Below are 26,470 nucleotides of genomic sequence, written 5' to 3'. Positions count from 1 at the left end.
GAATTTTCATTTTAACAAATACCCAGGAGACTGGGCAGAGGTCCATAGACCACACTTTTGAGAAACACTGATTATGCAGGTAGGTGGCAGCGTTTCAAAGAGGTAAATTGAGGATTAAGAGAATTGAGTCACTTGCCCAAAGTCCATAAATCCCAAAGTCCATAAATCAGCAAGTGAATTCTAATAAGAAATTATAATTTAGAAATAGCTTAATCCTCACATGTAAGTTAAACACACACACACACACACACTTCTTCCATCTATTTTATGCCAGTCATAAATTCTTGACCTTCATCTCATTCATTAAAACAAAGCCTAGACTTTCATAACTCCATCTGAATGACTACAATAAATTGTTCAGGTCAAACAAGAAATATTTCAAGGAATCACCAGCAGAGAAAATGAGATCCTTGAAAGAAAAGAAGGATTAAAGAAAATGAAACCTTAGCTCTAAAAGTAAACTGTGTTTATAAAAGAAGTAATCAGAAATTGCTTTGAAGGAAGATTTGCCTTCCAAAATGATCTGAACAGGTGGAATGTTTGAGAAGTAATTCCAGATGCCACTTGCTGGTATAGCACTGCAACACCACAGTGGGGGTGGTGGGAGTGGGACGTGGTCAAATTAGACTTAAGTTTGCATAACAACATGTGCTAAGTTTGGCAAGGCTGTTTATTTGCACTAGGAAGTTGGCAAGGTGTGCTGCTGTCCACCAAATGACACTTTAAAACCCAACTTTACTTCTATAAAGAAAACAATCTACACTGCTTTTCATTTTATAACTTTCACAAATCAGAGCTTTTGATATGATCCTGGGCAACAGGCTAGCACCCTGCCTAACTCTGAATAGAAAATACATACCAGATCCAAGATCTACCTTTATTAAAATCCCTGTTAAACTCTAGAGCATTTCCAAATGTCAAACCTGTCACAAAATTGGCTGGGCCAATTTTCTTAATTCCTTTAAGGTATTCTCATTCCCTTCCTTTTACTTGCCAGGCCTTACTCTAAGCTAGCTTTTAGGAATGGAATACGATCTACAGCAGCACTGTCCAGTGGAAATATAATGCAAATCACGAATGCAAGCCATGTTACGTTTTGTAGTAGCCACATTAGAAAACCAGGTGAAGTGAACATTTTTAATCCCCAAATTACCATTTTAACATGGAATATATTTTTAAAAAAATGCAGATATCTTTCATTCATTCTTTTGTACTTCAATGCCTGATATCCGGTGTGTATTTTACTGCACATCTCAATTTGGTCTAGCCACATTTCAAGTGTTCAATGGCCATGTGACTAGGGGCTACCATATAGACAGAGAAGGTCTAGAGACTTGCTACTCAAAGTGCAGTCCACAAATTAGAAGCAGTGGCATCATCCGGAAACTTTTTCCAAATGCTGAACCTCACGTCCCACTCTGGACCTACTGAATCAGAATTTGCATTCTAACAAGACCCCTAGGTGACTGCATGCACAATAAAGCTTGAGAAACACTGGTCCAACTGGTCATTGGTCTCAGGTTCCTCATCTGTCACACAGAGGTGATAATACTTTGGAGAACTGCTGTGAAGATTTCTGGTGCTTTACTTCACAGACATAATGGCTGGGACTTTAATAAATGGTAACTATTATTTAAGAGGCACTGTCACAGAGTGGGCTTTAGAGTTGGACAGAAAGGAGTATAGATTCTGGTTCTGTCACTTATAAGCTCTGTGACCTTGAACAACTCACTTAACTTGAGGCTGAGTTTTCTTAACTCTGAATTGGAGCTAATACCTTTCTTCCATGGGACATTCAATATGGTGGATATATATATATATATATTATTGGCTGGGCCACATTGGGGTGGCAACAAATCAAGCTAAGCTGCCTTGTTATTTCAGATGGCCTTTCATCCCAAACCAGTATTATTTCCTGTGGCTCCAGTCCATATTTCATAAGCAGAACTTAAGGAGAGCAAAAACGTTTATTTGAAAAAATTACTATGTATTGAAAATATACATTAGAAATTATTACATACTTCCATAGCATTCCCCTCCCCCACCACAAAAGTAGAAATATCTGCTTGCTATGCTAATGTCATAGGTAAATTCAAACAAAGAGGAAAACATCAGCCCCTTTCCTCATACATTAGAGATGGGGCGGGGGGGGGGCGGGGGAGGTCAACAATCAATAGGAGTTTAACAAGTCCCAGTCTTCCACAGCAAGACACACATATTTCTGCTTTGAAGACTGTGAAGAGTTACTCTGTTCCTTTTCTGGCTCCTCAAAACCTCTCTTCTTGCTCTTCTTTGACTCCTGGCTTGAGACAGCTTCGAGTTTCAACAATGGCCCATGGCAGTCTGGGGCTTTCTCTCTATAGAACTGGAGTTTCTCAGAAGAGTTCATGTGGGTGTCTGCCAGGGGACACTTCCCTGGGGTTTCTGTTTGAGCCCGCTTCCCATCTGTAAGAGCGACAAAAGGAAGGGTGATGAGTTTACTACGCTGGCATGCTAATGCCTGCCTAGGTCTAGAAAGATGATCCAAAGAAAACAACATAGGTCCAAACAGGGAGATGTTTGCATTAATTTTATTCCCTTTTGAGTGCCCTATAAAGTAACAGTGGTATATGCACTAGCACAGGTTGAAGGCGTGTACACTGCCACTTCCTGGATAAGAGACCTTGGGCAAGTGACTTGAGGATCAGTTTTCTCATCTTTGTAGGGATATAAAACCTATTTCATAAGGGTGATATAAAGATAAATGAAATAATGTACATAGAGTGCTCAGCACAAGGCTTGGCACACAGTAAAAGCTAAAAAATATTAGCTATTATTATTAAAAATCAGGACTTGACTGTCTTCCAAGAGCCAAATTTATGGCACAACTCTAGCAAACGATATGACATTATGTATTTCTTTTTTGGCATACCCTAGCTTCTTGTTTTGTTACCTTTATTTTCCCTTCACTCCGATATTATCACTTAGCCTCATTTTTAAAAGTTATGGTAAAATATACATAAATAAATTCACCATTTTAAGCATTTTTAAGTTTACAGTATGTGGCATTAAGTGCATTCACATTGCTGTGCTACCACGACCACCATCTAACACTAAACTGTTTCATTTTGCAAAACTAAAACTCCATACCTATTTAAACAGTAACTCCCTACCACCCCTCTCCAGTCCCTGACAACCACTCTTCCACTCTGTCTCTATGAACCTGACTATTCTAAAAGCCTCATATAGAAAGAATCACACAATATTTGTCTTTTTCTGATTGGCTTATTTCACTTACCATAATGTCTTCATGTTATAGCATGTGTTAAAATTTCCTTCTCTTTTAAGGCTTATTATAATATTCCACTGTATGTAAATAATACATTTTGTTTATCCATTAATCTACTGATGAACACTTGAGTTGCTTCTACCTTTTGGCTACACTTAATTCCTTTTGAATCTCTGTAATCTATCTATGCAAATCATTTTTGGAACAAAATGGGATATAAATACATACATACACTTAATAAGCTATTTTCCTTGTACTGGTGTTCAAAGTGTACTCTAAACCACCGGTTGCCAACCTTTTGGACCTCACGGACCACCAGTGGTCCGCGGACCACCGTTGGCGACTGCTGCTCTAAACTATTTGAGAACACAAGTCTTGGTGATCTAATTAAGTTGGCACTATCACAATTAATTTTCCCATTGTGTGAAAACAAGTTAACTGCTTTAAGGGTGCAAAAAACCTAAGGGCGAAAAGGAATTCCAAAGAAAAGGGAATCTCTCACAGAAGTGCTGAGCTGCCTTTCGAGGTTCCAAGGCATCTCGTGGCTTCACAGCTTCCGAAGTCACACGCTCCCACTGCAGAACAATCTAAAATGCATTTGGAAAGATTTGAATCTGAACAAAATCTCAAGCTTTTAATCTCAAACCTTCCTTGTTCCCCTTTGTTCCCTTTCCATAAACACAAACTCCTGCGGTAATCTTACTTCAGATGATTGGTGATAAGAATAAGAATCAAGTCAAGCCTGGATTTTCTGTTTTAATGCAAGAGCCAGTCAGAAGACAAACCTGTTAGGTATGTGTATTTGCATGACTCAGGAAAAATCCACAATGCTCACTCCCTCTTTTCATCTCTATTCCAAGCTAGAAATAAATTGCATATTCTTAAACTAAATACTAAAATTTGAAACCTTAGTCATTACTATTCACACATTTCTAGTCTCACCCTCATGCCTTAAAATACATCAGTATAACTCAAAACTCTAGTGTGTAAAATGCCCACATTTCCATATTCTCAAGACACTTCATGATCAGCTGCCATTTTTAAAACCATTACAAATGTATTTTTATTATAAGCTACTACAAATTCTTTTGGAAATCTGGCCAGGTATAAACTTTATATAAATAAACGATTATTTCACATATACCATGAGTAACAAGAACTAAACTTAATACTTTTCATGGTATGCAATGAAATGATCATAAAGAAAAACATTTTCAGGACACAGAGGCAGTATGACACAGTTTAAGAATACAATTCCAGAGTTAGCACTACTACTTACTAGCCAGGGGACCCTTGGCAAGTGATTTAATTTCTGATCTCAATTTCTTCATCTGTTAAATGAGATAACATACATGAAGGGTCTGGCACACAAAAAGCACTCAATAAATATTAGTTGTCAGCCCTTCTATGATACTTTCCTGATTATGGGAAATGTGGACAGATCTCAGAGAATGCCAAGATGGATGGGCTGAACCTGTGATTCAGTGGGCAACTGGGAAAACAGCAGTTTCACTAAGAAATAAGCATGTCAATAAGAAGAGTTTGGGGACAGGGAAGAAGAAAATGAGTCAGGTTCTGGACAAGCTGGATTTGAGGTGCCAGGTAGAGATTTATGGATGATATGTAGGAATGGGTCAAGTGTGTGAGAGAAGGTGGAATCATCCCCACGGGACAGTTATGATCACCAGGAGAGTGAGTGGAGGTATCCGAGAAGAGAAGAGGAATCAGCAAGAGCTAGAGGCAGAAATGAAAAAGTTAGGGGAGAGCTAGGAGAAAGGTCATGAGAGAAAAAGCTAAGCAGAAAAGCTAAGGCAGGTGAAAATGAGCTCACATACTACCTTTAAGAGAACAGTAGAGGATGGAGGCCAGACCTAGATCACAAAGGACTAAGAACTGAGGAGACAGTGAGGAGGTGGGAGAGATAACAGAAAACAATCCACAGTTCTGTTGGGGGATGAGGAACATATTAGAGTAAGAGTAGCTCAAGTATGTTTATACACAGAAAGAAAACAGCCAACACAGGGTGAGACTGAAGATGCAGTGGTGGGCAGTAGAGGGAAATAATTATTAGTAAAATATCACAGAGGAAGCTGGTGATTGTAAGGAACAGAACTGAAAGATAAAAAGGAAAAACTAAAGGCTTATCAGTGAAATAAAAGTGGCATTCTTATTCCCCTTAGATAGGAGGAAAGTAGAATATGGTTGAAGAAATGGAGAAAATTTAAGACAGAGATAGGGAAGGAAGGGGACTCCTGTCAGATAGCCTCATTTTTTCCGTGTCACCTGCTGAGAATGAAGCAGGAGCAGCCCAGAGTCAGCCTGAAACAGTTTTAATAAGGGATCAACAAGAGACAGATAAAGCTCTGCAGCCAAGCCGCAGGGGCCAGGCTGAGGTTGCATGGCATGAAGCTGCAGAGTCCAATTTGCTTACTTCCAGGCCAGGCTGCTAGGTATTTTACTTTATTTTACTTCACCCTTACCAAGCTCTGCAAGAGAGGTCCTGGTTTCTGCATTTTACAGATGAAGAAACAGAGACTCAAAGTTGCCTTGTCATATTGCTACTGGCTTGTCAAGCCAAGACCCCAAATCCAGGTATCTTTGACTCCATAGCCTATGCTCTTTCCACCATGACAACCTGCTACCAAACTATCTCAAGCCTTTACATGACCATCCCACACCTACCTGCCCCAAGTCCACTACTGGCTATGTCTAGGATTAATCCAGTGCTACAATTGTGTTTGGCAATGCACTATGATAATTATTTCAGCATGCATTTTCTGGACCAACTTCAAAGTGCTTCTGAAATTCGGACTCACCAGCACCCCCTTCCCTGTTGACCTATAGCAGCGGTTCTCAACCTGTGGGTCGCGACCCCTTTGGCGGTCAAACGACCCTTTCACAGGGGTCGCCTAAGACCATCCTGCATATCAGATATTTACATTACGATTCATAACAGTAGCAACATTACAGTTATGAAGTAGCAATGAAAATAATTTTATGGTTGGGTCACAACATGAGGAACTGTATTTAAAGGGCCAGAAGGTTGAGAACCACTGACCTATAGGGAGGTGATACTACAATCAGACAGTTGGGATAGGTCCACCATCATGTGTTATAGTTTGAGCCAAGGAGGAATCTATAACAAAACAGTTTGGGGAGCCCCCTAGGCCTCCACACCAAGTAACATTGGTTTAAAGTGTTTGAAGGAGAAAGGCACCAACCACAGGCAGGCAGGCATCTACTGGAGCTGTATACTTGGTTACCTCTGACTTCCTACTTAAGCCTGTACTTGACCAAGTTGGGGGAGACCATCAAGAAGACAAGACTGAGTCAAAGTAAAGTTCAACCAAGAAGATAAAAACAGGAATAGTCAGTGAGAGGAGGACAAAAAAGACCGTTCCTCACTAAGGCTCTGAGATGTAAGAAATGTGCCCCGAAGAGGAGGAGTCAGGTTTGAATCGTTCTTAGTGTGACTTACTCTCTTTCTAGACTGCTAAGAGAATCTGTCCTTCTGAAGCTGGGTCATACTGCTTTTTTCATTAGCAGGGCAGAATTCACTTATTTTCGGAATCTTTGTAAGATGACATTTTCTCCTAGGTCCAATAAGGATAAGGCACAATCTAGTGACTAGAGCATGAGATTTAAGGACTAGCATCTAATTCCTTTCCTTAAGTAGCTGGGTCAGTTATAGGCCATCAGTATCTCTGATTTGACATAAAGATGACAATTCAGCCAAGAAATACCAAAGGATTAATGTTTGTTCAAAGTGTTGAATAAGACACTTAGAATTAAAATAAAAAGCCATATTAACTGTGTATGCGGGGAGTGGGGGGGCGGGGGAGGGATATACAGTACCTGGTCAGCCCAGCCCTCGGTCTTGCAGTTACTATGATCAAATTCCTTCAGAGGCACTTTAGAGTGGACAAGGCCTATGTGGGTCTGGAGCTTGTGTTTGACAGCTTTGATGTCCTAGTAGGGAAAGACAACAGGAAGCCCACACATCTGGTCAATTAGTACTAGTTTTCAGTAGGAAAGAAGCACCATCATAAATACCAGCCTTTTCTAAACTCCAATTAACAGAAGCAAAATATCAAATTGTGAGTGTGAAAAAATAAGAGAAGGGAGTAAAAGTCCTACCTTGAGCCCTGTCCCAGAGATATCTAAGCAGTTTAGTTTTCTAAAAGAAAAGAGGTATCCAATTCCTGCATCTGTGATCTCAGGGTTACCTAGATGTCAAAAACAGGTAGTATTCAGTTACAGTTTACTGCCAAAATGCCAACAGTAAGGTCAGAAAAAAAGGCCACACAATGATAAAATATTGAGTGAACAAACTTTTCAGAATAAATAAAATACAGGAATCTTATCTTTATTCTATCTGTAATGTGAAGGAGTCACACACCAGATGATCCTTAAGATCCTTTATAGCTCTAACTTTTTAGGAGATGGGGGTTTAGCAGAAAAAAAAATGAACCAGGTAATTATCCCAAAGGGTTTAATTTACAACCATATGGAAACAACATACATAAACATGCATTAAAATGGTTCGTCAGACTTTGTTCATGGCTGTTTCACTTCCAAAGTAAAAAGATTTGTTTTAAGAAGACTTTCAAAGGCACTTTAACACAGAGATTATTATTACTCTTACTAATTTGCTTTTTTTCCCAAAGCCTTTCTTACATATTACTTTCTCACATCAGCGTCCTATATTTAGCACTGAGCCCTCAAGGCCATAAGCACAATTCCTGGCACATTGTAGATGCTCAAAAAATATTTGTTGAATGAATACACTTTCGTGGGAGGAAGGCAGGACATTCATTATTATTTTCATGTTACAGAAGTCAAAACCAAGGCTCAGAGAGGTTAAATAACTTGTCCAAGGGCACACAGCCGCTAATAAGAGTAGCAGAGCAAGGAGTGTCCTCTGACCTCAAACCCTGCTCCTTCTATTTTTCTGACACCATACTATCCTGCCATACATTCAAAGGATGCTCAGTTAAACTGTAAATGATCCCTATCAACTTTCTACCATTGGTGTCAGTATCTGGATAACCCTGAGTAAGTTATTCCAATTGTGGATTCATTCAGATTTTCATCAAGCAAATACTGATTAAAAAAAAACACAACAAAAAACTTTACCCTGGCTGGTTTTTCTCAGTAGTTAGAGCATCAGCCTGCAGACTGAAAGGTCAAGGGCACGTACCTTGAATGCAGCTCCCCAGCCCAGGTAGGGGCACATGTGGGAGGCAACCAATCGATGTGTCTCTCTCATGTCAATGTTTCTCTCTCTCTTTCCCTCCTTTCCTTCCTTTAACTCTAAAAATCAGTGGAAAAAATATCCTCAGGTGAGGATTAACAACAACAAAAAAGGACCTAGATGAGACACTATGAGTCAGCAACTCAAAGAAAGTAAAGATAAACCAAATAGATGCTACGAATATGATGAAAGGCTGCCTTGTCTGTACACAGTGAGTGGCATGGATGAATCCATATGAGCTTTTCCTACTTGTAAAGAAGTGCCAACATGCCAAGAGAGGTATTTAGCCACAAGTCAAGAGCCTTTGGCTTTAGTCCTGCTCTATCACTAACTTGCTGTGGAACTAGCAAAGTCCCCTCAATTTATCACTTCTAAAATGAAGGGAAGAACTAGATGATTTCTAAGGCCATCTTTCAACATTAATAATCTATAATTTCTAATAAAACTTACAAGATAAGTCTAATAATGTTAGATTTTCAAGGCCTCTTTTCATCACTCGAACTGGTGCTGTCATTTTCCGTACCCCGGCATCAGATAAACAATTATCCTTCAAGTGGAGTTGAGTTACACTAGGAAAACAAAGTCCATAAATAAATTATTTAAGAGAGTTTGAGAAAGTCCAGGTATGTAACACACTTTCATTAAAGTTCATTTAAAAATATTAAATATCCTCTACCCCCTGCTATTTCATACTCAATGCATTCAACGAAGCTAAAGATCTTTTGGTGCTATTTCAGTTACTAAGTGAGGGTTAACTTAGGGATCAAAGTGTCATATAGTATTAATCTCAGATGGCAGAAGGCACTAGAGGTATATGGTGGAATGAGATAAATGGACTTCATTAGGGAGATAAATATACACTTATTAAACACAAAAGCTGCATTCCTGACAAATGCTGTGGGAACCAAAAATACTCTAAATGTCAGGAAAGTCTGCTAAAGAACTCCTTTGAGAATTCTTTTGGCAAAACAATCCTCTAAGTTTAACTAGCTTTATAAATGCAGATTTTCAGATTGAGTTTTTAAGGTATACCTATAACCCAGTCCATCCAGCTAAACTGACACTGGTGTATTAATGTGCTTCAGTGTCCATGCACAACAGGAAACCTGAACTTCTACTAACCTCACACAAAAATACCTTTGCACAGAGCAGTATGTAGGTGTCTGTCCTAGGAAGGCCCCAGCAAGTGGGTTAGAGCCAGGTAACGCTGCTATCCCTCTGGGTGTTTATGAAACCACAAAGAAATCCATTCGGCCTCCTGTCTGCCAGTCAGACTGAGATCAATCTAATTATTTGTGAATGGTATGAACTGGGTGATTTCTTTAAATTATGGTTCTTGAAAAAGATGTATTTGGCTGTCTTTAATAGTTGACTTTTTAAATAATTTATAGTTCATTGATAGTTAAAATAGAAAATGATGACTTTGGAAAATTGTATGATTTCTCATCTCTTGCTAGATTAAACTAGGACTAGACAAATAAAGGAAAAAATAATTTTTCAGCCCAGGTAGCTTCAAGTACTACATGTTAAAGGTTATTTAGAAAAATGAAATCATAAGAGTTATCTAATCTATATTGCTCCTATCACGTAAATGGAAATTGAAAAAGTTTACGAAAAAACTTAGCAAATAAACAGACTTGGGAGGTAATCGGTATTCTTGAAGATGATCCTATTGGATCATCCTTTCTAAAAAATAATAAAACAATTCATCTGCAAATGGTGGTAATACCTAGATAGGGCCTCATTGGTGAGATGTTCTAGGAGTTCATGTTCATCTCCAAGCTTGCAACAGGAAAGATCCAGGCAGGTCAACTCCCGGAAAGACTTAATCTCCTCAAGTTTTTCTGAAATCACCAGATATCTGTGGAGTATGGAGAAGAATCAACAGTTTTTCTTTTCCTTCTTTAAAAACATTACCAAAAAGATGAACAAAAAGAAAAAAAGATTACCAAGAAGAAAACAAACAAAAAAAGACAAAAATAAAAAAATTACTATTTGTGGCTTTGTGCTGCACAACCAACATTCCATCAGGAAAAAGTACTATGTAATAACCAGACTTCACTGATTACTATGTGGGCACTGGTTGAATTTTTTTCATTAGTAAATACATTGAAAGTCTTTTTACATGACAGTGGAATAAAAACTTTAAGTAAATGAAAGTATATGAGCAAAGACCAGTCACAGGAGAAAACATCTGCTTTTTTAGACGACAGACAGACTTTGGTGGTTTGGGGACCTTATCGGAGAATTTCCAAACTGTAGGATACTCAAAATTTTTAATAAATTATTCCTTTAAGGTTGCTTTTTATCTAATGCTCAATATTTAGTGGTTTAAAAACTGGAACAGGGCCAAGAACACTGGGTTCTAATCTTCACATCCAAAGAGATATTTGACAGATCACATTTTATCTTTTCCACGAGTTTGAGTAACTGCCCACTCCACTGTGCCTCTGTTATCCAGCTAACTTTACTACAAAAAGTATGTGCAGCATGACTACTCACTCTAATCTAGATGGTTATTAAGACAAACCTGTGAGCTCAACAGCCAAGTTAATTACACTGGAGTACCTTGCCAGACTGTTTTCAGGAAGTATCAGGGAGGTGCCTCCCCTGAAGAGGAAAGGAGATCAAAAAGGCACTCCACATCCCAGGCTCCGGCCTCCACCCCGCTTTCTAGTCCTTCATGAAAAGGGATTAGGTGTGAGTGACAGAGGGAGAGGATCTTAAAAGAACAGGGAAACTAACTTGTGGCAAAAGCATGCCTTTCTGATCCATTTTCCTCATGGCTGTCTAGATGTTTCCACAGAGAGATGGATGGCATGCCAGGACCAGTGGGGTTATACTTAGAAGTGTTCACATCTCTATTCTGTCAGCAGGATCATAATCACCACAAACAGGATGAAATAATGACAGTATGAGGGAAGTTAGATCTCTTTTCTTTCTACTTCCAACAGAAAATGTACTGAAGCTGTCACTGGCATGACTGCCATGTACAGATGACCTGGGGCACTGATACCCCCTCTAAGATGCCTGATGACCGAGCTCAGCTGGGTACACAAATGAGCCTTATTTCCTCACACGTATTTTAACTGCACTATAAATAAAGCTGCTGTTTCCCATTTTACAATTACAGAGCTGAAGTGGGTAAATGGGAATTTGGGGGATTACTGGCAATCAGAGAAAGAAAAATACACATCCTTTGATAAATTAATCAAAAGATTTTTAGTAATTCTGGAACACATTATCTGAGAAGGACTAACAATGTATAATCTGATTAACAAACATTACAAAAACCAAAGCTAAGAAACCAACATGCAAAACCACAGACCTTACTAGAAGTTTATCTAGAACAGCAATTTTCAACCTTTTTTTATCTCTTGGCACACATAAACTAATTGCTAACATTCTGTGGCACACCAAAAAATATATTTTTTGCCCATCTAAGAAAATAGGTATAACTTTGACTGATTCACAAAAATATAATAACTAGAGGCCCGGTGCATGAAATTCGTGCACTGGGGGTTGGTGTCCCTCAGCCCAGCCTGCACCCTCTCCAATCTGGGACCCCTTGGACATCCCTCTCACAATCCAGGACTGTTGGCTCCCAACTGCTTGCCTGCCTGCCAGCCTGATCACCTCCTAACCCCTCCCCTGCCAGTCCGATCGGCACCTAATCGCTCCCCTGCCGGCCCGGTCGCCCCCAACTGCCCTCCCCTGCTGGCCTGGTCACTCCTAACTGCCCTCCCCTGCTGGCCTGATTGCCCACAACTGCCCTCCCCTCCCGGCCATCTTGTGGCTGTGGGCGCCACCATCTTTGAGGGTGTGGCAGTTAATTAGCATATTCCCTCCTTATTGGCTCTGGGCGCTGCCATCTTTGAGGGCGAGGCAGTCAATTAGCATATTCCCTTCTTTTTTTTTCCCAAATCTGCCATCTTTGAGGGCGAGGCAGTCAATTAGCATATTCCCTCTTTTTTTTTCCCAAATATATTTTATTGATTTTTACAGAGAGGAAGGGAGAGGGATAGAGAATTAGAAACATCGATGAGAGAGAAACATCGATCAGCTGCCTCCTGTACACCTCCCACTGGGGATGTGCCCGCAATCAAGGTACATGCCCTTGACCGGAATCGAACCTGGGACCCTTCAGTCCACAGGCCGACGCTCTATCCACTGAGCCAAACCGGTTTGACAGCATATTCCCTTCTTATTGGCTGTGGGCGCTGCCATCTTTGAGGGCGGGCAGTCAACTAGCATATTCCCTCCTTATTGGCTGTGGGCACCGCCATCTTTGTGACAGCATGAGGGTCAATTACCATATTCCCTCTTTATTAGATAGGATAGTTATTACCTACCCTTTTGCTCCAAAGTGACTTTAAAAAATCAGGTGCCTGTACTTGTATATAAGGATTTCTGGTACCAAGAATTAACCAATCAGAAGCAACCTTATTATGTAATGTGACCAATAAGATGCAAATCTATTATATGACCTACATATTTATGGTTCAAGACAGGGTATTCACACCAGAAGGCTATTGTTGTGTTGGCTATTGTAATTTTTTTATTTGACAATCTGAGGAAAAAAGAAGTCAGTGCTGTTGACTAAATAGTCAGGGAGTGCATGTTTTAAAAATTCTTGTGGCACACTGGTTGAAAAAAATCACTGATCTAGAACATAAGTTCTAGGGTCCTGCTCAAAACTACTCTTCCAATTTGCCACTTCAAGAGTTCAGAACAGCGAGTCGGGCCACCTTCAGTCCCGTGAGAAGGATGCGGTACTGTAGGACCTATGGGTGCGGCTATGGTCAGAAATTAGTCGGGAGAGATTAAAAATGGCGGCAGAATAGGAGGATGCTGCACAGACATGCTCCCAGGAACAAGCTGGAATTACAACTGAAATACAGAAAGGCTTCCTGAATAATCAATGGAAAACTCACAGGAGAGAACCCTGATACCCAAGGACCGAAGATGGAGACCGCATAGAGTCTGGTAGGAGGGGCGAACGGGCTGGCCAGGCATCTACAGAAGGCAACTGAAGTCCTGAAGAGCTATCTCAGCTGTGGAGGGGAGCCACTGAGAACTCTTGAGATCTAATCCCAAAGCTGAGCTCCCCAGCAGAGAGCACCAAACTGAGGAGGGTAACCACATAGTATCTAGCTGTGAAAAGCAGTGAGGTGCTGTCTGCCAGGGAGCGGCAGCTGAAAGTTCAGGCACCCTCGTAAAGGGCCAATGCACAAAAATTCCCTGTGGAGCCACCCACCTTATGCTCTGGCAGAGGGAGGGTGAAGTAGACTGGAGCTGTGAGAGCAGAACCCAGGACTGGGGACTCAGGGGATAGAGCTCAGAAGGCAGACAGCCCAAGTTTCCTAGGCCGAGTCATTTCATCACACAGTGGAGGACATCTTTCCCACATAGACATCTGCCTTGCCTGGAGGGAAGACAGTTGACACACACTGAGGCCACTTAAGAGATTAAAACTAACAATTAGCCTCCAGGAAGAAGCAACTGCCCACCCTGTTGAAAAAACTCTCTCCACACCTGAGGATGACTGCCTGGGGGCAATTCAAGTCAGAATCCTATTAATCTGTAGACAGAGACCGTCTCTGGAAGCTTTGAGTCTTTGCCTGATCCAATTAGTCAGAAACAGCCTTTAACACTGTCCTGCACTAGAGATTGAGAGGTGTAGAGGATCTACCTAATACATAGTCACAAACCCAAACAGACAACCAAAATTAGGAAACAAAGAAACAACCCCCAAATAAAAGAACTAGGGAATTCTCCAGAAGAAGAGATAAATGAAGCAGAGATAAGAAATTTATCTGAAACAGAGTTCAGAGTAAAGATGTTAAAAATGCTCAACAGTATGAAAAAAGATATAGTAACCATGAAAAAAGAACAGTCTAAGATAAAGAATGACAAGACAAAGAACACATTGGAAGGAATACACAGCAGATTAGGGGAAGCTGAGGATCGAATCGGTGGAGTTGAAAATATCACTCAATTAGAGAACCAAAAAGAAAAAACAATTAAAAAACAGAGACAGCTTAAGGGAGCTGTGGGACAATGTGAAATGTGAAACGTAACAATATTAGAATAGTAGGTGTGCTAGAAGAGGCAGAAAGGGAGAAAGGAATAGAAGAAATAATGGTAGAAAACTTCCCTAACCTAGTAAAGGGAAAAGTCACACAAGTTCCAGAGGCACAGAGAACCCCAAGCAAGAAGAACCCAAACAGACCCATTCCCAGACACATCATAATTAAAATGCCAAAAATTAAAGACAAAGAGAGAATCTTAAAGGCAGCAAGAGAAAAGAAAACTGTTACCTACAAAGGAGTTCCCATAAGGCTGACACCTGATTTCTCATCAGAAACTCTACAGGTCAGAAGAGAATGGCATGAAGTACTCAAGGTAATGGAAAGCAAGGATCTGAGACCAAAATTACCAAATCCAGCAAGGCTATCATTCAAAATATGGTCAAATAAAGAGCTTCCCAGACAAAAATAAGGCTAAAGGAGTTCATCACCACCAAGCCAGCAATACAAGAAATGCTAAAGGGATTGCTGTAAAGAGAGAGAGAAACCTAGCCATACAGAATTAAAATGACTATAAATAAGTACCTCTCAATAATAACCCTAAATGTAAATGGATTAAATGCTCTAATCAAAAGGTGTAGGGTAGCTGAATGGATACAAAAACATGACCCAACTATATGCTGTCTACAAGAAACCCACCTCAAAACAAAAGACACACATAGGATGAAAGTGAAGGGATGGAAAAAAATGTTCCATGACAATGGAAAAGAAAAAAAAGATGGAGTAGCAATACTCATATCCAGCAAAATAGACTTTAAAAGCATCATGCTAAGTGAAATAAGGCAGTCGGAGAAAGATAAATATCATATGATCTCACTCATTTGTGGAATATAATGAACAACATAAACTAATGAACAAAAATAGAGACAGAGGGGAAAAAAAATTCCAGAATATAATAGAAGTAATCCTGTTATTTGCAAATTGTTAATATTTCCTACAACTTTTATTATATCATACTATGTTAGTACAGTTTTGGTAATATTATACTTAAAATTCTTTTTTTCTTGAAATATTAATGTTTATTGCATGTAATATTATTATATGTAAGATCATTTTTTGAATAATTGGCATTTATTGCATGTAACATTATATTTAAGATGGTTTTTCTTGAAATATTAAGATTTACTGCATGTAACACTATTATATTTAAAATAATTTTTCTTGAAATAAAAAAACTAAAAAGAAATTTGAAAAAAGAAAAAAAATTAGAGGAGTTTGGAACATGGAGAGTTAGCAAGCTACTGGGCATAGTTCAATCAGTTTTTTCTATCCCTTAGTACTGATAGGCACTGGAGCGAAATTGGGCAGGAGGGGTAGGATTAGGAACACGTGACAAGAACAACAAAAATGCAAGATTTTATGAAGAAAAAATATATAAAGTTTTTGAAAGAGATAAACGAGGGCTTGAATAAATAGAGAACTACACCATGATCATGGATAGACTGAGTATGGTTAAGATGCATGAAAAAGAGAAGCGTCACCAGAACCATGGCAAAATACTCCTACGTCAAGTCCACCAAACTTGTGCTGAAGGGAACCAAGGCCAAGAGTAAGAAGAAAAAGAGCAAGAAGAAGAGAAAAAGAGAAGATGATGAAGAAACCCAACTTGATATTGTTGGGATCTGGTGGACAGTAACAAACTTTGGTGAAATTTCAGGAACCTTAGCTATTGAAATGGATAAGGGAACCTACATACATGCACTTGACAATGGACTTTTTACACTGGGAACTCCACATAAAGAAGCGGATGAAGGCCCTAGTCCCCGGAGCAGTTTATAGCTGTCAAACTGTCTGATTCCGGAAGTGCCCTAAAATCTGGCTATGGAAAATACCTTGGTATAAATTCAGATGGACTTCTTGTTGGGCGTTCAGATGCTATTGGACCAAGAGAACAATGGGAACCAGTCTTTCAAGATGGGAAAATGGCTTTATTGGCCTCAAATAGCTGCTTTATCAGATGCAATGAAGCCGGCAATACAGAAGCAAAAAGTAAAACAGCAGGAGAAGAAATGATAAAGATTAGATCCTGTGCTGAAAGAGAAACTAAGAAAAAAGATGACATCCCAGAGGAAGAAAAAGGAAATGTTAAACAGTGTGAAATCAATTATGTAAAGAAATTTCAGAGCTTCCAAGACCTGAAACTTAAAATAAGCAAAGAAGGCAGTAAAATTCTTAAAAAGGCCCAGAGAGATGGATTTTTGCATGAAACACTTCTGGACAGGAGAGCCAAATTGAAAGCTGACAGATACTGCAAATGACCAGGGTTTTTGTCTCTGTCTTTTGTTTGTTTGTTTTTCTGAATAAAATAATCAGTGGAAGTGTTTTTACACAAGAAAAAATAAAGTTCAGAACAGTGAGTGGAGAAGCAATAGAACAAGCACAGACATATTTTAGAGTCAGATGTACCTGAGTTTGGATTCTAACAACCCTAATTACTTTTGTGATTGTGAGAAAGGTACTTAACCTCTCTGAGCCTCAACTTCTCCAGCTAGAAAATGGGGCTGATAATTACCTCTTTTCGGGATTATTAAGGCCCTTATTAAATGGTAGCTACTAATATTTACTTCAGTTACACAGGGTGATATTTTAAGGAAAACATGCTTGCCTCCATGTGACCATCAGTGGGATTAAAAATCACTGGGGTTTCAACACAGGGAGGACAGTTCTGTAGGGTTGGAACCCAGTTGCAAAGACACTAGCTTCTCCTGGCAGGCAGCTTTGTCACTCAATCCCAAGACAGCAAGCCCTGCACCTACCCAATTATCTTATTTTCAATTATTTCCCAAGCTCTTTCCCTTTGCCTGAACCCTTTTGTGCTGGTAATACCTTTGCTGCTGCAGCTTCAGCCTTGGATTGCAAATGCAAACCCAAATTTCTTGCCCTCTTCCTATTTTTGGGGTGGGGGAATTCAAAAGGAGAAGGGAAGTTTTTTGATCACAGTTGGAAATCTTACTCTTATATCTGAAAAGGACAGCAAAGTTTGGAATTAAAATCTGAGCCAAAAGATTGTTAAAAAATGTTTCTTATATTTTTCTGATTATAAAAATAGCACATCCTCCTTGGAGAAAAAATTAAGAAAATATGAAAAATTATAAAGAAAATTAAACATTGGGGGGGTGAGGGCATGAGCGGGGAAGTGGGAGGGCAATGCGGGAATAAGGACACATATGTAATACCTTAATCAATAAAGAAAATAAAGAAAGAAAATTAAAACCCAGTTTCAATCCCACTATCTAGATTATATTTCAGTGGGTTTCTTTTATCTTTCTATATATGGAATACATATAAAAATTCTTATTTTAAAAAACAAACTGAGATTATAAATATAACTTCAATTCTTATTTTTTCATTTAGCATATAATGAGCATTTCACCACATAATTTTAAATGCTCTTGAATATTATCTTAATAGTTATATATCATATGAATTTACCATAATTTGCTTAACTAATTTCCTCTTGTTGAATAGTCAGGTTTCACTATTACATCTACTACTATAATGAATACTCTTATGTAAAAACATTTGTTCCTATATGCAATTATTATATTAGAAATTAGAAAAGATTCTTAGTAAATGGAATTAATGGGCTAGCAAATGTTATGGGTGTTTTTTAAGGCTCTTGATACATATTGCTAAGCTGCTTTTCAGAAATGTTACACTAATTTATGCTCTCATTAAACATGAATTAAAGTACTATTCTCATCCAATCTGACCACTGGAACAATAAGCAGACATCACAAATGGATAAAAAGCATTTTCACTATCATGACAAATACTTAGGCCATAATAGTAAGTAGAGGAAAAAACCAGAATACTAGTTGTAGATTAGGGTATATTCCCAAATGTATAAAGATATATATTTGAAAGTGATTACCATGAATGGTGAGACTATTAATTTTTAATATTACAGTTTTATGTATTTCACAAATAGTATGTATTGCCTTTATAAAATAATTTTAAAATGAGGTATACATCATAATTCTTTTTTTCATTGTTCAAAATTTTCTACAATAAATAACTTGGAATAAAAAATAAAGAAGTAAAATGTATTTCAAATGTATGAGCTGCAATGAAATACTGCCTGACTTTTTCATTTAGAAAAGGTAATTTTTTCCTTTCCACTGGCAGCAGCCCCAGGCTCAGCCATGACTGAGACCACAGCACAAAGACAGAGCTTTCATAAGGTGTCTGTACCTCATGAGTCCACAGTTCTGTTTTTTTCCTGCATCTGTTTATGTCTTTTCTTCTTAAAATACAATATTTGGTCTGGGGTAAAAATACTAATTCTATGAGCTGATTAAATAAAGATTGCTTCTTTATTTTCCTAAGCAATATGAGCTTAACTTATGCTTTCTGGAATGACTTTCTCTTTTAGTACATACTTTCTGTTTAGCCTTGTTTTAACGATCATATATTTTTTTAAATTGATTTGAGAGAGAGAGAAAGGGGAAGGGAGGGAGAGAGGATAGGGAGGGGAGAGGGAGAGGGAGAGAGGAGGAGAGGGGGAGAGGGGGAGAGGGAGAGAGGGATAGAGGGAGAGAAGGAGAGAGGGGGAGAGGGAGAGAGGGAGGGAGAGGGAGAGGGAGAGATCGATTTGTTGTTCCACTTATTTATGTATTCATTGGTTGATTCTTGTATGTGCCCTGACTGGGGATGAAATCCACAACTTGGTGTATCGGGATAATGCTCTAGCCAACTGAGCTACCCAGCCAAGGTCTTAATGATCATATTGACTATGCATCTTAATAGTAAACTGCCTTTCACATTATCACAAAAAAGTTCATATAGTGGTATACTATACAGCTATTTAAAAAATCTGTAAGTATCGATGGTAAATAATTTTCAAAATATGTGAAGCAAGGTACACACAATGTAAGCAGTGTGTTGCCATCTGTATGACAAAGGGAACTGTATATGCATGTATATGTACAGAATATCTCTAGAATGATATAAAAGAAATTGATAATAGTAGGGGCCTCTGGAAAGAGGAATGAGGAGATGAGAGGAAGGCTTATGTCTGCCTTTCTACTTTTTTGTGTTTGTTTTAAATTCTTTTCTGTGTACATTTTTTTTAAGTTTTTAAAAAATTCGTAGATGCTTTGAAAGTCATTTTACATGATGGTGGAATAAAAACTGTAAGTAAAAAGAAGTATATGAGCAAAGGCAAGTTACAAGAAAATATATCTGCTTTGTTAGGAAAAGATAGCCCTTTGTGTTAGTGTTTGGACCTTATTTGAAAATTTTCAAATTTTAGGATACTTGAAATTTTAATCAGTCATTCTTTTCAAGTTTCTTTTCATCTAATGCTCAAGACCTAGTAGTCTGAAAACTGGAACAGGGTGGAGAACTCTGCTTGCTAATGTTCACATCCCCAAAGCATACCAAGAAACAGATCACATCTTGTCTTTGCGATTTTCTCTTACGAGAAAAGTTGATAGAAAAGTATTTTCTACCTAATGGAGCTGTGGCAATCAACTAATCCTTGTAAAGTGTTTTCAAAATAAAGCTAAGCGTTGTCTGTGAAAGTGAGGGTGGAAGACAGACAGTGATTTTTCTCAAAATGGTGCACCTCTTTGTCTGGAAGTTCTAAACTAAAGTTTTATTTGATGGGGGAAGCCTCCAAGCCTACTAAAGCCCCAGAGCTTGACACAATTAACACACCCAATAAAACATTCAATATCCTAATCAGAATACCCACCTGTTTCTCAAACACAGGGAGCAAAGCACCAGACTTCCATAGGCCTCTGTGAATTTCTGTAAAGCTCTTAGCCCTGCACCAGGCTCTGTGAATTTCTGTCTGGCTTCAGCAGCAGAGAACAGCTTTTCAGCAATCTGCTCAGGAAAGCCAATAAGGGAATCAATGTGATCAACATTGTCGGAGATGAAGCCCAGGACCAAGCTGAAGAGGGATTTGGCAGAGTACCGAAGGTTCCCCTCCCGAGTGTATGTGAAGATGAAATGATCGGTCTTCTCTTTCTGTGCAGTATCATCTTCCCTGTTCATGCAAAGCTCCACAGAAAAGCCTTTGGGAAACAGTCTGAAAGGCCTTGGCTTCTGCAGGCTACTCCTGACGCCATCCAATGCCAGATTGACCATGTGCAGCTGCCCATTCTCTCGCACATAGATGGGCCCTGGGTCCAGGTGGTTTTCTGAGTTGAGGTAGTAAGACATTGCCTTGCTTGCAACTGCAAAAGCAAGGCACAAGGGAAGCAAATCCAATTAAAATGCCATTTGTAACATGTAACTTCATCTTGCTGTGCCCAGTGTTTTATGAGCCTACCAGGCAGGCCCTGTGGCTGGTTTGGGAAAATGAAGCTTACCAGTTGCCTATGAACTTTGGCACTGGAGATTGCTTCTATTGCCTCTACCTGGAATGCCCTTTCCTACCCTCCCCCTTTTCTTGTCTATCTGGTGATCTTCTATTCATCTTTCAGAATCCAGTTCATACCAGTATGTCATTTTTAAAATTTACCCTCAGGAAGTTTAACGCAGAAGTGGGCAAAGAATCATCGACAAAGTAAGTCATGGCAGCAGTAGATATTAGCAAAACAATGGGAAACAACCTAAATGTCCAAAAACAGGAGTGTTATTAAATAAATTATGATACATCCATACCATGGAATGTTATGCAGCCATTACTATTATAAAATTTTTATTGATTTGCAAGTTACAAATAGTACGTTTGGAATTTATTATTTCTATTATTTTTAAACTATATATATATATATATATATATATATATATATATATATATATATATAACAAAGACTAGAAATGAAAAATTCCCTTGCTACCATGGTACCTTCCTCACACTTCTTTGTTGTACTTGGCTCACTGCTCTGCTACTGATTTGTTTCTGGGTCTGTGTTCAGCTGGTTTGAGCTCCTTGAGAGGAGGGACCATGTTTAATTCAGCCAGACTTCCTAACAAAGTGCTCTGGCATGTCACAGGCCCTAAGCAGGTATTTGCAGAACTGCAGTTTACTCATTTGCTAAACCTTACACAGACCACAAGCAATAGGGTTTGTATTGGATTTACAAATGAAGACCTCCGTCACAAGAGCTAAATAAAAGCTATCCTAACCCTTGGAAGCATCACTTTTATTAAGATACTTTTAGGGCACTTTTGAGGTAAGATGAAATATTAAAAACAGTTGGGTATTTATGTGATCACATGGTTATATTTTGTATGGAAGCACTAACTGGAATAAATACTTGTTTTCCTGAGGAACTGTGAGATTTCCAAACACACAAGAAATTGCTATGTTAAAGGAAAGTATTTGATTATCATTTCTACAACAACTAGTACACGAAATTCAAAAAGCTGCTATTATCTCTGAAAGACATTCATTGACTTTTAAAGTGAACCCACCCAGCTTTTTCTGCATCGATGCAGGGCTAGGATGTAGCTATGATGACACTTAAAAGTGTCAGCAAACAAGTCAGTGATCAAAAATGCTGACTCTCTGAAGATCAAACAGATGATCCTGTTTGTGGGCATCAGTACAATCCATGTTTCTCCCAAGGATAATTATGTGCGTAAAACACATCAGAAAAGAGGGCCTTGCTTAGGCTAAGAGCCTCACCCTTTTCTTTTTGCTCTACTCTGACTAGGCAATACCACCCACCAGATAAACTGGCTGGGCTCTTTTCCCACTGGCCTTTGCCCATTTGGCTCCCTTTGGTTGGAATACCCTTCTCTGCTTCCCTGACTTAGCTAATTCCTACTCATCATTACCACCACCATCCCTCTCCTGGGAAACCTTCCCTAACCCCTGTACCAGTGCCTGTCTGGTTTTTCCCAAAGCACCAATGGCTCCTTCTACATAACACTTAGCACCATGTACTCTGTCTCCTCTCTTACCAATGTTCCCAGAGTTGTGAGCTCTTTGAAGGCAAGGCACTTATTTGATTTGTTTCTCATTCCCAGGCCCAACGTAGCGCCTGGTGCTGAGTAAGCCCTCAACAGATATTTGCTGAGATGAAGAGTGAGACCTCAAAGGGACAGACTTAGTGCTCTGAGCTTCAGGGCCTGCTGATACTGTTGCTAGGAGCCAGCTCCTCTTCCAGGCAACAGCTGCAGCTCCTCCCCCACTTGCCAGACCCTTCTGCAGGTGGTAGAAGCAAAGCAAATGATGGGAGTATATTGCTACTGGTACTACGAGGGCGGGGGTGGGGGTGGGGGGGGAGGATCTACAAACCAGAAAAAAACAAAAGCCTCCTATAACAGTGCAGGCTCTTATAACTCATAGTCTTGCTGGTGTTCAGCTTGCTACTAAGGAGATGCCTCACTTATTCTAAGGTCTTCTTCCAGTAGAAGTAAACATCTGGCTCCTTCAACCTCACAGACTTTAATCTTGATGAGGAGATAAAGCAGACCCTTTGGTCTTTATCTCTATGATTGGACATTCAGAGTCCTACTCTACCTGAAGATCAGAAAGTAGACAGCAGGTACAGTCCTAAAAAGAAATGATTTGATTTTAATAGAAAGGCAAATTCAATGGAAGATAATATATTACAATGGCTCAGCACACTATAAGCTCCTTGACAAAGAAACAGAGTCTGCCCATCTGTACTACCCATAATCTTCACCCCCAATAGTGCCTTCCACAAACTTCGGAGTAGAATGGACAAATGCGGGAATGGAGTACTTTGGGTGAAAATCAGAAAAGTCTGATTCTATCCAGCAGGGGGCACAGCAGCTTGGGACAGGAGTAAGGATGTTAACCCAGGCTGCCCCAAATCCTGGCAGCTTCTGCTTCCAGAGATCATTTTCAAAAAAAGGGCATAGTTATGGCTATATTTTACCCTTAAAATACTCATCAAATGCTAGTTGTCTTCCTAAATAATGAAAAGAGATCCAAAATTTCCTAAAGAGTAAACCCATATCATCTGTCCAGAAACCCCAAGGCCTCTCTATTCTTCAACAACGGCACTTGGGGAACTCATCTTGGTTCCGGGTATCCTGCCGAGCTTTGATTTCTACTACTGAATCTCTGCATCTTGCATTCTCCCAATAAGGAGCTTCCTGAGAATCTGTGAGGTACTATAAAATGATCTAAAAATTACAACCTTTTGTATTTAAACCTTTCAAGATAATAAACCATGAAGGTAAGAGAACTCCACACAAAGCTTCTGTACTTGTTTCTTTTTTCCACCTGGCTGATGTACAGGGTGGTTTCAGTGTAGATCTGCATTAGCTATCTTTTATATTAGATCAACAGAGTAACAGGGCCATTCTATTAATTTCCCAGCCTCCTACAGAGAGGCAGTTTTGTAACACATACAACATTGTAGAAAAATATCACAACAGTGCATGTTCTAACATTTTCTATTAATTTCCCAGCCTCCTACAGAGAGGCAGTTTTGTAACACATACAACATTGTAGAAAAATATCACAACAGTGCATGTTCTAGCATTTGGCCACCATAAATGAACCAATACCACGCCGCATGTCATTTCATCCAATGAGTAAAATATAACCTTACTACATTAATAACTCGGTTCTCTGCAGCCTCTTTGAATCAGAGGCAAAATAAAAGAACTGATAACTAAACATGATAGTTTTTTTAGAACCTGAAGCCAGTTTACCAAGCAGGAAGCATTAGAGTAAGGAAATGCCTTCTTCTCATGTCAAGTGGGGGGGTTGGAGAGTTGGGGGGGTAGGAGGCAACAGGATTAAAATTGTGATTTGAGTCTATGGATATCTAATTTGAAGAGAAGGAGAAGAAAACACCTAACTTTAGTAAGTAAAGTAAGTTAACAACCCCCATCATAATAAATCCTAGGAAAGACTATGATGATAATGATAGTAGGTATGATAGCTACCATTTATTAAGCATCTGCCAGTTGTCAAGCACTATGCTAGGTACTATATTAAATGATCTCATGGAATCTTCAACAATCTTATGAGGTCAAGACTGCCATTTAACAGATGAAGAGGCCCAGAGAAGTAACGTAACTTACTTAAAATACATAACTAATCGGTGACAGAGCCAGCATTAAACCTCAAGGCTGTAATACTCCAAAATTCAAGCTCTTTCCACTGCATGATGCAGTCTCTCAAGAATAAAAATATGACATAAGGATAAAACAGTATGTTAAAAATTAATCTCACCCACCTGTTTGATTCCTCTGGTATTCACTGGCTCAAGCTGGGAGGATGGAGGGACAGGGAGGAGACTTAAAACACACACACACACACAAAACAGTGGACATTTGAGGAAAGAGTTGGTGGGAACAGAGCCAGGAAAGAGAGCTACACTGAGGCCTCCCTTCTTCCTTCTGCCAGGGCAGAAATGACCCACATCCACACACCAGGAAAACATCTGTCAACTCACGGCCTTCATCCCCAGGCTGCAGACACCCTTGGTTAATTTGAAAATGCAGAATTCTTGAGAAAATTTCCAACATAAAAACCTGAACAGAAACTAGTTCCAAGCCATGAATAAGCAACTGACAAGCTTACCTTCACTGTTCTGTGTCAGCCACCATTATTCAATTTTCAGTTCCTCTCACTCTTCTTTTCCTCTGTAACTTGCATTTTCCTACCTGCCTTCTCGCCCATACCCTTTCCTCTCCCAAACTCCCGAGGACAGCACCATACCCTGCTCCCTAGTGTCCTCCAGGAACACACCAACCTCTCCCACATCTGGAGACTTAAAGTTTAGTTTTCCTACCCGCTAACTTTAGAGCTTCTCACACAAAATCCAGTTTCTCCAGGAAAAATCCCAAACCCTCTTTCCTTCGCCCACTCTCAGCTCCTCTGCCCACACCTCTGAAACCTTATGGCCTTCTAATCCAGTGGCTCGCAACCTTCCTAATGCCGCGACCCTTTAATACAGTTCCTCATGTTGTGGTGACCCCCAATGTCATTGTTACAAATTGAACATAATTAAAGCATAGTGATTAATCACAAAAAGAACATGTAATTACATATGTGTTTTCCATGGTCTTAGGCGCCCCCTGTGAAAGGGCTGTTCAACCCCCAGAGGGGTCGCGACCCACAGGTTGAGAACCGCTGTAAAAACCTAATCCTTCCCTGGCCCTTCTGAATTGGGCTCCGGGTCCCCAGACCCAATCCCACCACCACCAGCCTCCCTCTTACTCCCCACGTCATTCCACCCACTCTCACCCCCAGGCACCACCTATTCCGTCCATTACCACCTATCCTTCCCTTCCTCCCCGCTCTGGGATTCCCTCTCCTAAGATCCAAACCTCTCCATCTCTTTCCTTGTCCTGTCTTCAACCTTCAAAATCCCCTTCCTTCAGGCCTCACGAGGCTCAACTTCACAATCCACAGCCCCAACTTCTTTCTTCCCTACCCTCAAGACCCCACCCTTTCTCCTGCTTCAACCTAGATCCTTTCCTCCTCGCACTCCTCAAAGCCCCTTTCCCAGCACTGCAACTCCCCATTTCTCTAAATTCCCACGCATGCCCCTCCCCGAATCCACCCCAAAAAAATCCGGTTCTCTTCTCCCACCCCGCCCCGAACCCCGATTCTCACACGCCCCCATACCCAACCGCAGCACCACTACCTCACCCTTAAACCCATCTTCCACACCCCCTATATCCTCATCTTCACACCTTTCACCGAACCACACCCCAACCGCATCCCCCCCGGCCTTCCCCTCCCCCACCCACCCATCCCTCACACCTCGCCCCCGCCCCCACTCGCGGCCCAGGGCTCCGTGAGCGGCCCAGCCCGCGGCCGCCACCTACCTGTGCCCCTGCCCGGGGCAGCGAGCTGCAGCTCGTCGGTGGCAGCTCCCTCCTCCCGCGGCGTGGCAGAGCGAGGAAGCGGCTCGGCTCCCCGGGCACAAAGCTCCGGAGGGTGGGACAGAGAAAAGATGGGAGGAG

At 40.1% G+C, this 26,470-nt stretch overlaps 1 protein-coding gene and 1 pseudogene across 8 annotated transcripts; one reads left to right on the top strand and one right to left on the bottom strand.

Moving 5' to 3' along the window:
- Positions 1-1,948: 1,948 nt before the first annotated feature.
- Positions 1,949-26,470, bottom strand: LRRC42 (leucine rich repeat containing 42). 8 transcript variants are annotated; one of them, XM_023752798.1, is made up of 10 exons: positions 26,333-26,470; positions 24,733-24,765; positions 22,475-23,069; positions 20,310-20,796; positions 10,252-10,383; positions 8,973-9,091; positions 7,406-7,494; positions 7,124-7,237; positions 3,771-3,855; positions 2,166-2,445 (listed from the first exon to the last, which is right to left on the bottom strand). In XM_023752798.1, exons 4-10 carry the CDS (start codon positions 20,780-20,782, stop codon positions 2,171-2,173), a joined length of 1,287 nt encoding a protein of 428 aa, XP_023608566.1. In that variant the 5' UTR covers positions 20,783-20,796; positions 22,475-23,069; positions 24,733-24,765; positions 26,333-26,470; the 3' UTR covers positions 2,166-2,170. The 8 variants fall into 8 exon arrangements, with proteins under 8 accessions (XP_006087404.1, XP_023608566.1, XP_023608565.1 ...); XM_023752797.1 differs by having other exon boundaries at positions 24,733-24,793; positions 26,333-26,464; XM_023752799.1 differs by having other exon boundaries at positions 22,475-22,718; positions 24,733-24,793; positions 26,333-26,464.
- LOC102436029 lies at positions 16,100-16,905 on the top strand (annotated as a pseudogene).

This window comes from Myotis lucifugus, unplaced genomic scaffold (genome assembly GCF_000147115.1).
Source record: "Myotis lucifugus unplaced genomic scaffold, Myoluc2.0 scaffold_37, whole genome shotgun sequence".
NCBI lineage: Eukaryota > Metazoa > Chordata > Mammalia > Chiroptera > Vespertilionidae > Myotis > Myotis lucifugus.
The sequence above is the reverse complement of the archived record's forward strand: the minus strand, read 5'-3'. Positions and strand labels throughout refer to the sequence as shown.

What these genes read in the sequence shown, in the direction of transcription:
- LRRC42 (XM_023752798.1), bottom strand. Translation starts at nt 20,782, where the DNA reads ATGTCTTACTACCTCAACTCAGAAAACCACCTGGACCCAGGGCCCATC. An exon ending in TCCCTGTGTTTGAGAAACAG is followed by an intron (nt 10,384 to 20,309) that starts GTGGGTATTCTG and finishes CATACTCCACAG; the next exon opens with ATATCTGGTGATTTCAGAAA. An exon ending in AAAGGCAGCTCAGCACTTCT is followed by an intron (nt 2,446 to 3,770) that starts GTGAGAGATTCC and finishes TCGCTCTTACAG; the next exon opens with ATGGGAAGCGGGCTCAAACA.